Source organism: Poecilia reticulata, chromosome 15, assembly GCF_904066995.2.
Source record: "Poecilia reticulata chromosome 15, P_reticulata-male-v2, whole genome shotgun sequence".
Lineage (NCBI taxonomy): Eukaryota > Metazoa > Chordata > Actinopteri > Cyprinodontiformes > Poeciliidae > Poecilia > Poecilia reticulata.
In genome coordinates, this window is record NC_088844.1 from 20,590,773 (window position 1) to 20,607,028 (window position 16,256).

At 40.1% G+C, this 16,256-nt stretch overlaps 1 protein-coding gene across 3 annotated transcripts; it reads left to right on the plus strand.

Moving 5' to 3' along the window:
- Window positions 1-544: 544 nt before the first annotated feature.
- fbln7 (fibulin 7) lies at window positions 545-14,883 on the plus strand. Of its 3 annotated transcripts, none has more exons than XM_008429928.2 (8): window positions 545-1,086; window positions 3,021-3,216; window positions 7,867-8,043; window positions 10,468-10,593; window positions 10,683-10,820; window positions 11,214-11,351; window positions 11,733-11,871; window positions 12,333-14,883. In XM_008429928.2, exons 1-8 carry the CDS (start codon window positions 1,009-1,011, stop codon window positions 12,703-12,705), a joined length of 1,365 nt encoding a protein of 454 aa, XP_008428150.1. In that variant the 5' UTR covers window positions 545-1,008; the 3' UTR covers window positions 12,706-14,883. The 3 variants fall into 3 exon arrangements, with proteins under 3 accessions (XP_008428150.1, XP_008428151.1, XP_008428152.1); XM_008429929.2 differs by having other exon boundaries at window positions 3,051-3,216; XM_008429930.2 differs by having other exon boundaries at window positions 546-1,086; window positions 3,054-3,216.
- Window positions 14,884-16,256: the final 1,373 nt, after the last annotated feature.

The following is a 16,256-nucleotide window of genomic DNA, read 5'->3' on the forward strand; positions in this document are numbered from 1 at the left end:
ACTTTTGATGTGTTGGTTTGTATTAAATAGCATGTGTAAATTTTGGTGTCATCACTGAGAGATAATACCGAGAAAATAAAATAACATAATGTGATTAAAATGCACTAATACGGACATTATTTTACCCCTGAGAATGTTCCGAACAAATGTAAAACCTTTAAATCTTGTTTTTCAATTAATAATAATAATAATAATAATAATAATAATAATAATAATAATAATAATAATAATAATGAAATTATAGTAAATAATAAGAAGACAAGATAAAATAAGACAATGGTATTAACATTACATATAAACATAAAAATGAAATCTCATTATTATTATTATTATTATTATTATTATTATTATTATTATTATTATTATTATTATTAATTCCTACAAGTATTTCAGCAAGTATATGTTTCATTCCACATTTAAGTGGCTAGTTTCCATGTGCCACACATTATGTCTTGCAATACCAAAATTGACCAGCAGGTGTCACAAAAACCTTGAGATTAAAAAGAAAATTGCTTATGCAGAGATTCAACACACTGATATTCATGCGGGATTTTAATGCTTAACTGAATATAATTCGGTATTTAAGGTATTTTATATGTAGAAAGTTATTCGAGTCATTCACTCTGCAAAATAAAATAAAAAAAACTCCTGTTCTTCAGTTCCACTCATTGTCATATCCACTTCTATTTTTATTTACTGTAGCTTTATTTAATGAAACTATTTTTCCTGACGGTGTTAAAGAAATGTAAGAATGAGAAAGTGGGAGGGATTCTAGCCGCAGCAAACCAATGTTTCCCGTAGAGCTCAGAGAGGCTGGGTTAAACTTTCCAAGAGTTCAGGCGGAGAGAAAAGCGCATCTCTGTTTCGGGTACCTGATGAGCATCGCATCAGACAAGACCGGACCTTCCGACTTTGTTTTATGGGGATTTGTTCGAGCACAATAAAAAAAAAAACGTTAGTCTGACAAACATTTAAAGGGATATCAACTGGACGGCGGGTGTTTCAGAAATGGCTTTGTCTCTCCGAAGCAGGTGTTTGGTTTTGCTGTGCTTGACAGCTGTTCACTGCGGCCACTCAGCTCTTCAGGTAGGAGAAATTTAGTCAGCTTTATGTCTGAAGAATCTGGATAAACAGTATTGAAACAATGCATGTCTGTCAACAATCTCTGATATAATACACCACCTTACAAAATCACACTTTTTGAACTCTCTTCCACATGCATTTTTTATCATAAACCAGTGTAACATAGGCTACTTATAAAGTGGCAAGAAAATGAGACGTTTTCTTCCCTTTTCCACAAATAATAATTCGAAAAGTGTGGCACATTCTTCTGTTAATCTCTCCAGTCCTGCACCTTTTGTTATGAATCCTGCAAATCCTTTGGCATGAATATATTTGTGCCCTTTAAAAGACATGAATAGATTGAGATTATAACTCCTCCACTGTCGCTCAGGCTGAATGTTTGGGGTCTTTGTTCTGCTAAAAGACAAAACTCAACCCCAGCCTTCACCTAGGATTACCCTGTATTTCTTCTCATCTACCTACTCCAGTCAATTTCCCTGCCCTTGCTGTAGAAACCCACAGCATGATGCTACCATCGCCATGTTTCACCAGTGGGATGGTGTGTTTGAGAAAATGTGAGTTTACTTTCTAGAACCATAAAACCTAGATTTTTATGATGTTCACTGTTGTTCTCTGACAGACTATGTTTACTGAACAATTTTACTGATATTGAGAATAAATTACGTACACTGTGAAGCCTGGAGCTCTGCAGGTTCAATGCGCCTCTCATTCCATGACAACTGGAGATAGACAACAGCCCAAAAAATAGATGCATGAATTGATTTATTCACAGATGGACTCTGTTATTAAGGATGACTTCCTGGAGGCACTTGGTTGAAGTGGTTCTTATTTAGAAGGTCTGAACACAAATAAACGTCACACTTTTCAGAATTTTATTTGGAAAATCATTTATTGTTGCTCTTCCACTTCACAATTTTGCCCAGCTTTGTTTTGGTCTACAATGTACAATCCTGATAACTCTCACTGCACTTTGTTTTGTGGAAGTCACTGTATTTATTGTTAAATATATTTCACAATTTATTCTCATATCTTAGTTGTCTTGATCATTTACTTTTCCTCTTTGCATCAGCTGCTGTAGGGCACGTAGGCTGTGTCACTTCTGTGATCATATTTTACAGTTTTCACTATTGGGAAACTACTTCATACTGTTTGAAAAGAAAAAAAAACAGAAAAAGTTACATCTGGATGTGAATCTTCCCATGTCTTGTCAGCTGGTGGCATTTCCCCTTCGCCTGGAGCAGGTAAAATAAGCACATGCCAGACTCTGAGCTGCACTTCTAATGTACTGAGACTAATTGCAATTGTACAAAGCCTTCCATATGCTAGCAGAGGAATTTAAGGTATGCTGCAAGGGGAAATTGTCCCAGTGAGCTTGTGATTAACAACCCTACTGAAAGGATTAAAGGCACTTTCTTTGAGGAATTCTGTAATGGCATTTTTTCTCTCCAAAGCGACTGTGGCACCCGTGCTATTTTTGCACTGGATTAACCAAATGAACATGTACCTTTTACCTGTGGTTATGCTAAAAAAAAAAATGCAGAGAAACAACATTTTGGACTTAGTTTCCCCTGACATCTGCCAGACATCTTTAGTCCAGCTGTGTCTGCCACTGGGGATGTGCTAGTGGAAGCGAAAGGAGGTGAGGGGAGTCAGAAACCGAGGTGGTTCAGCTGTGGGGTCTAAAATTGAACCATTAACCACAACAAAAATATGTCATTAATATGGTTCTAATTATACGGAAAACAGTTTATAACCATGGGAACTCTGTTCCATGCTGACATATTTTTATTACACATTACATCATCCCTCACATCTGGATGACGCTGTTTATTCACCATTCATGTTTTGCCACCATTAAACTGAGGTAACCTCTACCCTCATGCCCCCGTTGCATTCAAAGACATTTCTTTCCTGCCAAGACTCCTTTTTACTGCTAGCTCGGCTCACGGCCCGTCGCGTTTTACCAGCAGTCCTGCATGGATAAGCACCAGGTGGTGGGAGTGCTGCGTCAGATGGAGAAGTTCTTGAAAGGCCAGGAGATCCGGTTCACAGAAGGTCTCCGGATCATGAAGTCAAAGCTGGCGTCGCTTCAGAACTCCGTCTCCAAGTTACCTCAAGCTGATCAGTCAGCTGGTGAGTAAAAACTGATCATTATCTGGATTATTGTTAGAGGTTCCTCTGTTGACAATAACTTCAAGAAAAAATATGATTTTATTCAGTTTATTCAAATGTCCTCGATTAGACTGAATTGTTATTTATGCTATATGATGTGGCATGATTTGCATAAAAGAGCAAAAAACACAACCTTGACTTCTTGGTACGCTTGCTGAATCCACCGTTTTATTTTTCTGCAACACGGGTGCCAAACTTATTTTCATTTTGGATCCATATCAAGATCATGAATGTCCTCTTAAAATGAAATAATTTTAAGAAGTATTCATGAGCGGAGGTCCTGGCCCCTGGGCCAACACATTTTTTCACATTGACATAATTTGGCAGGATACAGATAAACACTGATTTGATTGATAAAATTTCTGGTTTTTGAAGGTTCATTTTATGTGTGCCTGTAGGGTGCAGAGGGCCATATAAAAAGCTATGGCGAGCCAGATTTGGCCCCCGAGCCTTCAGTTTGACTCATATATTCTACATTATATTCAGTATTTTATTTTAAGACATATTCTCAATGGATTTTGAAACAATGTGGTAGAAAAGCATCCAAAACATCCAACTATTCATAACAGTTCCAATAATCAGGTCATTTACAATGCAGTGAGTGCAAAACAAAGTTTCGTGCTGTGCCTTCGAAACTAAAAATTCATTTGAAAAGTTTGACAATTTGTCATTTTATGACCACAATCATATACACTTTAATGTATATGATTGGGTTCTTATGTGAGAGACCAACAGGAGATACTGCAGAAATGCTCAGGATAGTATTAATGAGAAAAGCAGCCAAGAGGCCCATAGCAACTCTGAAGGAGCTGCAAAGATTGACGGTCATGTAGGAAAGTTCACAAATCTGACCTGAATTCAAGGAAGAGTGATGAGAAGAAAGCCACTTCTCATGGAAGAAGTTGCTTTTGCAAAATAAGATCACAATTAAAACATTTTACCTGCATACGAAGAGTCGGATTAAGTATAGCATATCAGCCTGAACAATTATGGGGAAACATGCCAGAATCATGCTATGTGGGATGCTTGAAGGAAATTGTGTTAAAATTGTAGCTGTAATTGTATCAACAAAAAAAAATTAGCTATACAAATGGACATCACATTTCTTAGATTATTACAACTAAAATCTGTCTTTGGAGTTTTAACGTGACCAAAAAGTTAAAAAAAAGTTTGAGGGGTGTGATACATCCCAGTTCCTGGATGTGTGCTCTGTCTGAGGTTTTCAGAGAAGTCAAGTGGCAGAAAACCGAATACTCCAAAGTATCGGGTTTGCAATGTTTTGGAAAAACTTGCAAGTTGAATTTGATCTTCAAACGAGGTTTCACTCAGTGAGTGACAACAGAAGCCAGATGAAGCTTTCTGTGCTGTTGTATAATGGAGTCATCCTGCAGTTCAAGACTTTCTCAGTTGCAGAGCTTGGTACTTGACAGGGGAAGTGGATTTGTGGAATTGTGTTGCTTGGCGGCAGACTCCGGGACAAATTTGTTCGTGATGGACCCTCCAGCTCATAACTCTCTGAAGAGTGCTGCACAAGGCAAAAAGACGCTGGTATTTTATAGAGAGCAGTAAGACCTCGATAAAGACTCACAGAAACCCGCAAAAATCATATTTTTGCATTTATACATTCACAACCCAGCTTTATTTCCCCACGGAACATATTGGACTCAGGAACGACCTCGGTATTTTAGATATTGAAGTTGGATAAATGAATAATAATATTATTTCACCTGCATTAGGAGTAATGTAGTGAATATGTTTCTACTTTGAAATCCTTAAATGTTTTTCATAACAGTTGTAGAATTTTGTAGCTGAGTATTTTTAGCTACTCTGCTAAAGATAAGTAAAGTTGAAAGTAGAGGTGTGCCGATCGATCGGTCACTGATCATAATCGGGCCAATTTTCGTGAAAAAGTGCATGATCGGTGATCGGCGATCATTGGCTCTTGTTGCCGATACCGATCACCTGCATCTCATTTCGCAGCCTGCCTGTGCAGCTGGTCGTCTCTTTCCTTCACACTGCGCAAACGCGCAGCAACAAATCCTAAGCGATGTGGAACTATAACGCACTGAGTGAATGGGGAAGTTTGCGTGTTGCGACGGAAAATTGAAGCACGTCAAAATACATCAACACCACAAAGCTAATACGACATAAAAACAATGCCATACCTGACGGAGTTTGGCTACATCGAGGCTCACTGCAGTAAAAAAGACATGCGGAGGATCAGATAGCAGGTAAAGCAGCGCACATCTACAAACACTCACCCGGATTAGCATGACGGTCAGAAAGCTAAACAAATAACCCGCAAAATTATTTAAGTCTTTGAGCTGCGATGTAAGACGCTGGTTCTGCTCTTGCTGTTGAACCGCTGCTACGCGCTACAGGTAGTAATATTTCGCAGACGGAGCGCCGCTTCTGCTCCACCTGGTAGTGACTCTCACACCGAACCTCTGCTTAAAGCTGCAGCATCTAACCTAAAAACAATACATTTTACATAAGTATTAAAACTTTCGCTGTCCTAACATGAGACAGATAATCTCTAAAAAAATACTTTCCCTGCTCTGCATAATTACTCCGCTCAGTCAGAAACAGCCACTCAGAACTAGCAGTAATCAGCTAGCCGCAATGATATCAGGAAGTTTTCATTCAGTAACTCTGGATTGTTTATTGTAATGGAACCTGTATTTGCCTTTGAATGCTAAGTTTTATACTTACATTTTTTTGGCAATGTTGAGAGGTTTTATTTTGGCTCTTTGCATTATTCATATGTTATCAGTCTGTTAAAGATAGTATTACCGATAGCAGTACAATTTGCAGAATGCCTGTTTTGTTTAGTTTTCTTCTTGGAAAAAGTTATTAAGTTTTTGTCTAAATTAAGGTGAATTCATGGTTCCTTTTTCCACATAATGTAACCGGTAGTGTTTATGATAAAAAAATAATAATAATAATTATGTGATCAGTATCGGTATCAGTATCGACAGGAAAAAACCTGATTGGCACAGCTCTAGTTGAAAGCCTTGAAATAAATCTTATCCCCGCTAATGTTTTGTGAAAAGCTCTTTTGGCCGCAGGACAACACTGTGTGTGCTCCAACTATTTCAAAAGGTTGGAGCACACCAGAGATGGAAATGTTTTAACTTTCTTCCTTAAAAAGATCTCTCTAGACTGTACAGAATTAGGAGTTTTAACTCCACTATTTTTTTTATATTAAATTTTGTGCCTGATGAACCACTTCTGTGTAGATTTGGCAATTTCAGTTTTCCAGCACCATACTCCAATATTTGAAGTGTAAATGGAATTTTGTTTCGAATACATCATGATGCTTTGCACTATAGCAAGGCTTCTGAGGCCCACAGCATCACACATCCTCCACCTTACAAAACAGTGGGCATGCGGGGCTTTAAGGAAAACATATTCATGAAAAACTCAATCTCAATGTCATCTGACTGAAACATGTACTACCAGTGAAATTCCCAGTAGAGTTTTCAAACTGTATGTTTTCTTTTGTGATGGTAGGACAGTAATGTCAGTATTCCGGTTTGCCTTAGCATGTAGATAACATTGAGTTGTTGTAGGGACCACAAAAATGTTTTAGTGGGGGTTATGGAGAACATTATTATTAACCCAAATTAATTATTGCTACGACTGCAGATATGGGTACTTTTTACTTGAGTTTTAAATTTATTTGTTTGTTTCCAACTTACTGAGATCAATATACGTCTGCCTTACTTAAATGGTATGATCTGAGGTATTTTCCTGTTTTAAAGAGTGGCTACAAAATCTGCTTTATATGATATTTAGGCTTCAGTGAACCAGATTAGGGTTACTAGTTCAAAATTCCTCAACACTTTGATCAACTCAGAAAAGAATAAATAAAAATTATTCAATTTATTTCACAAGAATATGCTAGCCAATAAAGGCAGCACAGATGGTTTTCTAAAAATTAAACATATCTCCTATAATTTTTTTGGTTTTCCTGTAAATACATTTACTCAAACTACAAATAAAAGTGATCTCATTTTAAGGTTGTTTTCACTTCTTCACTAAAAACACGAAGTGTAAAGGGTGTTCTGACAACAGGATTAATAGTTCACCAGTAATAAGATGTTATGTTTCTGGTTCCGATACATAAACATACAACATGTTCAGAGAAGGGTTTAGCAGGATAAACTTGTCCTGTTGTTGACCTAAAACTATGGTTTGGACTACACCAACATTTGGGGAAAAGTCAGCTGGCTAAGTTTTCTTTTTGAAATAACAAAAAAGGAAAAAAAAGAAAAAAAACACTGCAGCACAACTTGGAGGAAGAATAGAAAGTCTCACTAAAGAGAAAAATATATTTTTTCCAGTAACCAGTCTTACATAATGTGATTATTATTCAACTTTTAAAGCATAATAAATGAAATAAATTCTGACTTGTAGGGCTTCACTGACCCATAACAGTGGCTGATCCTGCGCTGGTTGACTGTAAATGAGGCTTTTGAACATTTGTTTCCCATGAAGGCTCCGCGCTGCCCAGTGACACGTGTATATCCCCGGGCGAAGAATGCCAGAGGATGCTGGGAGGCTTACTCCACATGTGACCCTCCTTCCTCTCCTTCTTTCCCCCCACAGCTCCGACCACCTGCCCCTCCCTGGACGCCCCCGCTCACGGAACAAAGTTCGGCTCGAAGCATTTCGTCGGACACGAAGTCCATTTCGTTTGTACGCAGGGGTACCAGCTTGTCGGTTCTTCTACGCGGGTTTGTCGGGACAACGGCACGTGGTCTGGTGTCAGTGTCGTTTGTAAAGGTGAGCAGCAGTTATGGAGAAAATCACAACCGTAAAAAAAATAATTTATTTTACGCATTTTGTCAAACTAAAACCGCAAACGTCAATGTGTTTTTACGCGACAGACTTAACACAAAGTAGGTTGTGAAGTGGAAGGAAAATCTTTTTTTTTTTTTTTACTAAATGGAAGAATATAAAAATATGTTAAGTCTAATTCTATTTTTATTAAGCAATTAGCTTTTGCTAAAAGTGAGACCGGGGCATTGGGTGTTTTATAGTGGCGACCACTATAAAACGGGTTTCCTCCACAAGGTTTCCCTCAGAAAACTTGCTGAGCCCGGAGTTTGGGCGCTCGGCAGTCGTTCATCCAGCGGCCCGTCACGTTTTTGAGTTTAAAAATGTTTAAAGTTGACAGGAAATTTGAAAATATCACTTGATAATCATGTGTTTTTAAAAGATTGGAAGATTAACACCTGAACACCAACTGCAAAAGCCTTAAAAAATGCAAACATTTTAAAAAGAAGTAAATAAATAAGCAATGCTTAGCCTTGTGGGGGCACAAGTAAAGCCTGGTGGCCCGCCAGGCTTATAATACACTGGGAGAAATCCTGCTCCAGAAAACCTGCTAAATCCAGAGGTATGGGCGCTATTCATCCAGCGGCTCGCCGTGTTTTTCAGTTAAAAAATGTTTAAAGTTGACAGGAAATTTGAAAATATCAGTTGATAATTAAGTGTTATTGAAAGTTTAGGAGATTAATACCTGAACACCAGCTATAAAGTACCGTGGCCGACAGGTGCAAACGGCGAAATGAGGTGTAAATGTGTAAAAAACAAATGCAACAGAGAAGTGATGCAAAGAAAAAAATCTGCAATAACAGAAAATAGAGGCAAAAACCTTCAATCAACAAAACAAATGCAAGCACAGAAAAAAAAATCATAAATAAAATGATTAAGTCACAAAGAAAATGCTGCAATCATAACCAAAATGCTGCAAATGCTACGTGTTTGCACCTGTCTGCTGCTGGTTAAGCTGTTTACACCTGTGAGCCACCATAAAAACATTTTTTTAAAATGCAAACATAGAAAAATAAATAAACCATTTTTAGCCTGGTGGAGACACAAGTAAAGCCTGGTGGCCTGCCAGGCTTATAATACACTGGAGGAAACCCAGCTAATATACGACTAAAGTCTACCAAAGCTCCTGAAATAAATTATTTTATAGTCTAGTGTTTTGTGGTGCCAATTCAAGATTATATGGCATCTTGCCTCCAATTTCAAAATCTGTAAGTAACAATTCACTCATTTATAAGGTGCTGAGAGAAACTTAAGCTCAAAAACCAAACAGCTGTTCACAGAAAAGGGAGAAAAAGAGATAAAGCCTCAGAGTGCCGGCAGTTCTTTGGTGAACTGAATGAAGCACTTGTTAAATTGAGATTAAATGTCTCTGAACACAGAATAACACCTGTACTACATTCCACTGTGGGGTGCCTTCCCCTGTTTCTCTTCTTTATTACCATCAGAGCCTGGGCTACTGTAAGATAAACCACCAGCTCCCCTGCCTGCTGCTCATGTTTCTCCGGTTCTTTGTCAGCGCTCCATAGATGGGGTTAGGGCCAACCATTATAACCAGCAGAGTCTGATAGTGCAGAAATATGCCAGGCATGCTACCGATAGTCATTTCAGCCTGAACTGATGGCGAGCTTTCCAAAAATATTCAAAATAGCACACTCAGTCGAACATGGACATGAATTTATTGACTTTTCTGGCTAAAGCAACACGATGGGGCTTGACTCTGCACAGTAAAGGATTCCTGCTCAGCAAAAGAGGCCCAGGTTTGCTCATTCTCCAAAAAAGCAATGACAGAGGGTGAAAAACCTGAATACTAAAAGCAGTTTAAAAATATCTAAGTGCGGTTTGTCTTTTCATGACACAGTCCAGTGGTACCAGTGGTAACCACCGGAGAAGCCAAATAAAAATGAAAGGTACTGCTTGCCATTTGGTTTATAGTTTAAAGGGTACCAGCTGCTTTGTATTTTCTCCATCTACTCAGTTCTGAGCCAGCAAGAGGAAAAAAATGTATGACTTAAAAGTACTTTTTGACCACTTTTTCTGTAAAGAGACAACAGTGAGAAGAATAAGTGTTGTCGCATGAGAAGAATAAATGTTGTCGCATGTTAGAATATGGCTTTAATCATCCCAGGGGAGGGAACCTGCAGCATTTCAGCAGCAGAAGTAGTGGTCTATGACAAACGAATCAGAGGTATTAAAACACTGAATGAAATGTATCAATCAACTAATCCATTTTCAATACATTCCTAATCCTTGTGGGTCTTAAGCAGTGGTGGTTCCTATCTTCAGTATCGTTTTACAGAGGGCCTGTGAAAAGGAGGCTTTTTCGTGTTTTTTTTTTTTCAATTAAATGTTTTATTTCTTTTTCATCTGCAGATATAAGCGAGTGTGCAAGTAACCCCTGCCAGAATGGAGGTACGTGTGTGGAAGGTGTCGACCAGTACAAATGCACCTGCCCCCAGAACTGGAGCGGCTCTCACTGCCAGCACCAGACCCAGACTGGTCAGTAACCAGATGTTGCTCGGTTGGTTTGCAGCTGCACGTCTGCAAATTCGATCCGGCTTTGTAACCGTGTCCCCTCCCTGACGCAGCACCGCCCGAGTGGAGCGTTATGAACGACCCGGCGTTCAGTCGGCGACCTCGTTGCGCCCAAGTCAACCAAGCCCAGCACTGCAGCTGTGACGCAGGCTTCCACATGAGTGGCACGTCTGACAACAGTATCTGTCAGGGTGAGTTGTAATTATGCGCTAAATTAATTAATCCCTGTGGGGAAATTCTCCTTCGGCTAGTCGTTCCCTTAGGGATGTGAGGTCAGCCGCAGAGCAACTCCCTGTGGCTGCATGGTCGGCTGCAAGTAGCAGATGTTGCGCAGACTTTACAGCAGAAAAATATCACTTGAAGACTGAATTTTTTTTTTTCCTCCTTTGGCTGCAACAGGGAGAGTAATGTGTGAAGCTGGCCTGTGGCAAACAAAATAATCCTCTTGAATGGCCAAAAGCTGATTAGCACACATTTAGGTCAGAGTTTAGTTGTTTATGTTTTTACGTCTCGAGTAACATTGTGAAAGTGGAGGGATTTAGCTTAAAAGAATCAAAGTCACTCTAACGGGTGTTTCTCTGCAGACGTCAATGAATGCGAAGTGTATCGGTTGGACCAAGCAGGGAAACTGTGCGTCCACGAGTGTGTGAACGTCCCCGGCTCATACCACTGCTCCTGTCCCAGCGGTTACAAGTTACTTCCGGATGGGCGGAGCTGTGAAGGTGAGTGACAGGGTGGAGCCGAGGACAAAGGCTCATTGACGGGGCTTTGGCTGCAGACCCGTGGAGGTATGCATGTCCACCGAGCGTGATATCTGTGTTTTAGTAAGACAAGAAGTCCTTAAGAGAAGAGATTTTCTGCTCTCCGCAAAGGTGTCTGCCTGAGGCCTCGCTCCGGCTTTCATATTTCAGCCCTGAAGGTAATGGTGCCTCACAGCTGGGAAAAAATGACCTCACGCTTTTTCCTTCGCAGGGCCGTTCAGCGGAGACTAAACTTAAAAACCCAAATAGGGTGCAGCACTCCACCTCCACCCCAATGTCCACACTGTGGTAACCATGAATCAGGGAGTCGGTCTTTTGCCACTGCTGTGTTGTCTCTTCCAGATGTGGACGAGTGTTTGAGCCAGAAGCATAACTGCAGTAGAGGGACATCTTGCATCAACACTGGGGAAGGCTTTCGTTGTGTCAACCCCGAGTGTCCCCGTTCCCATGGCAACATCAGCTACGTCAAGACATCGCCTTTGTAAGTGGGCATGACCCAGAGAGGATGGTTCGTTTTATCGTGTGTGTTTTTGTTTAGTCAAAGTAAATGAATAATAAAGCATGACATACTGTTGAGTTACAAACACCAAGCAAAAAGACAGGAAGGGTTAGGTTAGAAAACATTACTGCAGAAACATGAAATCTTACCAAGTGTTTTTCATCTAATTTGTAATAGAAGCCACAGAGACCCATAGCTCAGTTGGGAACATCAGTCAAACATCTAATTGGAATTTATCATGACAACAATAACTCAAAATTGGTATCATGATAAGAAACTTATCATGGTAAATGAAAAACGATATAATAAATGCCCACCCCTAGTTAAAACTGTACATTATGTCTTCTATCCGCACTAAATGTTTTTTTTTTTTTTACTACTGAAAGAACAAGATGATGTAAGTTTTTTCCATAAGTGGACACATTTCGTCTCTTGTGCTGCAGTCAGTGTGAGAGGAACCCCTGCCCCATGGACAGCCGCTCCTGCCATCTGGCTCCTAAGACCGTGTCCTTCCACTACCTGTCGCTGCCCTCCACGCTGCAGACCCCCGCCACGCTGTTCCGCATGGCGACCGCAGCCCCCCCCGGCCGCACCGGCCCAGACAGCTTGCGCTTCGGCATAGCGGGGGGAAACTCCAGAGGCACTTTCGTCATGCAGCGCTCAGACCGACAGACCGGTGAGCTGATTCTGGTGCAGCAGCTCCGGGGGCCTCAGGAGGTCAGCGTGGACGTGGAGATGTCAGAGTACGCCGACCGCAGCTTTCAGGCCAAGCACGTGGCGAGGGTCCACGTTCTGGTTTCGCCGTACAGTTTCTGAACCTGGAGGAGGTGAAGAGCTCAGACTGAAGCCTGTACAGGAACAAGGAAGAGTGCACAGAGGCCGCTGAGGGGAAAGAGAAAATGTTGCAAACCGTCACAGATTTCTATCCAGTATGGTTTAAGAAGGATGCCAGGGTCTTAAACAGTACTGTTTAAAAGCATAAATTTCTCCTTGCGCTCAAAAGATAATTTGAGTCGATACAAATTGCAGTTCTAAAATAAACTTTTCATTTATTAAAGGGGAAAAAGCTACCACCACCTGCCTAGCTCTATGCGCAGTAAAAGCATGTCTAAGGAATTGGTGCTCCTCTCGGCAACCGTAATGAGAGCCAATATCCGCAAATGGAGAAAATATGTAACGTAGTGAACCTTTTAAATTATACTTGGAGAGCAATAGATACTCAGAGTATCCACTAGTAAGAGGCTAATGGAAACTAGCCATTAGCCTCTTAGCTGGGTAAAACAATGCATCCTGTGGGATGTTCCAAAGTCAAAACTATTGTGGATCAAAAAAGAGCACAAGACAACTCACATTTGCTTAAAATGGTCCATTTTGATGACCATCCAGACATTTACGAAAATTTGGGATACACTTTTAAATTGGCCCCGATTTCCTTAATTTTGGGAGATTGGTGATCGGCTGATATTTAAATGAGAAACAGATCTTATCCACCAATCTTATCTACCTCGGCAAAGGTCCTGTCCCCTGTTGCTCTGCTGTGAGAGAGACCGTTGCCAGGTTAGGGGCTTTGTTGTTATAGTTAGCTACTTTATAAACAGAAACAATAGCAGTCAAAATCAGAAACAGCAGGTAAGGCTTTCTAAGGATTGTGATCGGCCAGAAAACTGCAATCGGTGCACCTCTAATGAAAATATTTTGTTCACTGCTGAAGCAAAATTGAAACTTTTTAATAGCTGTGCGTCCTGATACATTTGGCTTGAAACAAAAGCAGCTTTTTGGAAAAGACAAACCCGTCAAGCTGACAGGTTGACGGGTTTGTCTTTTCCCGTCAACCTGAGTTGACGGGAAAAGAAGAACTGGGCAGCAGAGTTCTGGGCTCTGCTGCCCAGAACTGCAGCAGAGCAGCAGTTCTGGGCTGCTCTGCTGCTGCAGGACCTGCATGACTTTGTTCAATTAATTGAACCATAAATTTTGCTCTCAACCTGCAGCAAGAAAAAGATGTGGTGGGATGAGTTTGAAAAGGGCAATTTATGCTGAAAAACCCCGCAATGTGGCTGAAGAAGAAAATAATCCGCCAAAGAAAAATCCCATTGCCAGTCATCACAAACCTTTGATCCCCAACAATGGCACAGCTAGTTATTAGGTTCAGGGATACAATTTCTTTTTCACGCATGGCCAGCTTGGTTTTGGATGGCTTTTTTTTTTTCTTCCTTTGATGAATGAAAAAACTGCATTTTATGTTTTGCCAAATGCAAAATACTTTTTCACAGCACTGTAGTTTATGAAGTGTGGTTCAGAAAAAGCATTACGTCTGTATGACAGCGGTCCTCCAATCCAGGTCTCGAGGGCCGCCGCTGTGCTGCCGCTTTTAAATGCACCTCTGCTTCAAAACACACCTGAGTCAAATAATGATGTCATCAGCATCAGGATGAACTTACTGCCTGCTGAGGAAGAGATTCAGCCATTTGATTCAGGGGAACACAATGGAAAAAAAGAGCTGATCTAACTTTAAAAAGTTTGAGTTAATTTGTTGCAATCAAATTAAATTTATCCATTAAGTTGTCACATTAAACAAACAAAGACAGTTTGACAAGCTTAATTCGATAACATTTAACAAATTAATTTTTTTTTTTAAAGTCCCCTGGTAGAGGATCTCATGCAGGGGCCTCATAAACATCCCGACATGGCATTAGTGCTTGTGCGGCTCTAATTTATTGGAAATATTGTTGCTGGATTTTGAAGTGTAACATATTATGTGCAAATCATATCATATACTGTATATTTGTGATTTTGATTTCGTTTTGTACAAGCTTGCGTTCATGTTTTGCCAGCAGCTGCTGCAGCATTTATCTCTCTGTCATATTCTGTATGTTATGCAGAAATACTTTAAAAAAAAATTCACAGTGCAGTTGGATTTGGCGCATTTACTGACATACTTTCTGGTCATTTTGAATAACTCCAACATTACTGCAATAAAGCCAGTCCAAGGTTTCAGTATGAATTAACAGAGCCTTTCTTGATGCTAGACAGTGGGCTATTAAATGTCCTCTTGGCGGTATTTGTTTCATTCAGCTACCACTGGGGAGTGAATTTTAATGAGTGAAACGCAAATCTAAGATAAATGAAGGCTGGATGGCTGCAAAAGGTTTTCTTGATGAAAGGATGAAAGACCAGAGAAGAATGTGTGTTCAATAATCTAACCCATGAAGGAAAAACTCCTTGGCGATGCAAGTCAAAGCATTTCCCAAATGTCTTGGAAGGGGAAAAGACGACCCTCACAGTATTTTTATTTGACATAAGTAGAAGGAACACCAACTGTCACATCTTAAAAACATATCTCACTGCGTACTTTTGTCGGGGAGGGAGAAAATGGGCTAATGCTCACCACGTGTCGTCCTCCTCGCGTGTCTCCATCCAGGGGTTTACGTAGCAATAAAAGAGGCCGAGAGCCGCATGCTTTCAGAAAATCAAAACACGTGTCCCAAAGATACACTCTGCTCCTAAAATGACTACGTGCCTCAGTGGCTGTGATTTGTTTTTTATTTTTTGCATGCATAATGCTATGTTTCAGTCTTAAGTTCACGTTTTTATTTGAAAAAAAAAAACAAAAAACTTAGAACTAGAGTGCAGTGAGGTCCTCGTGGGACATTAAAATATTATTTGAAACTCATCTTTTTTTACATTTCATCACATTAGATTGGGACATTCACCGTTTGTTTCTTTCTAAATATTTGAAAGAAAACGCAGCTTGCCATTGAGTGAACACTTAATAGCATGTGTGCAAAGCAGCCAATCCTGAAGCGCCATTTATTTTTCTTGGCAGCGATTGGCTGCCAGTTTCACTGGTCGCGCTAAGGTTTCAAGTATGCGATTTAATTCATATTAAGGAATATTTGGTGTTTGAACAGTTAACATATCCAGTTATTTTTAGAAGGGGTCTCATGTATTTGTGGATTTAAACTATTTGCTTTAAAAAAACAAAAAAAACCTTGCAGATGTTATGGTGCGTTCCAGTTGTAGTCGGTACTCGGAAATTCTGACTTTCCAGTATTTGTTAATAACCTTGGTCATGGCAACATGCAACACGTTACACTTTCTGCATCTTTGCTTGGTGGTTCCTGAACGTCTTATTTAGTTTTTGAGAGCTACAGTTTCAGTAAGACGGTTTGAATCTTGGCCATAATTAGGTGTCCCAGCAGAAGAATGGTCCCAAACATACCTTATAACTGGTTTTGGAAAAGAAAATGGGGGATAATCTTAAGCTCAAAAGGCTTTCCCAAAAGCCACGACCTCAACCCTTGGACAAATCTCAAAAGCTGGGTTCCTACCAAGAAACCAGCCAATATAAGTGAGCTTTACAATCTCTC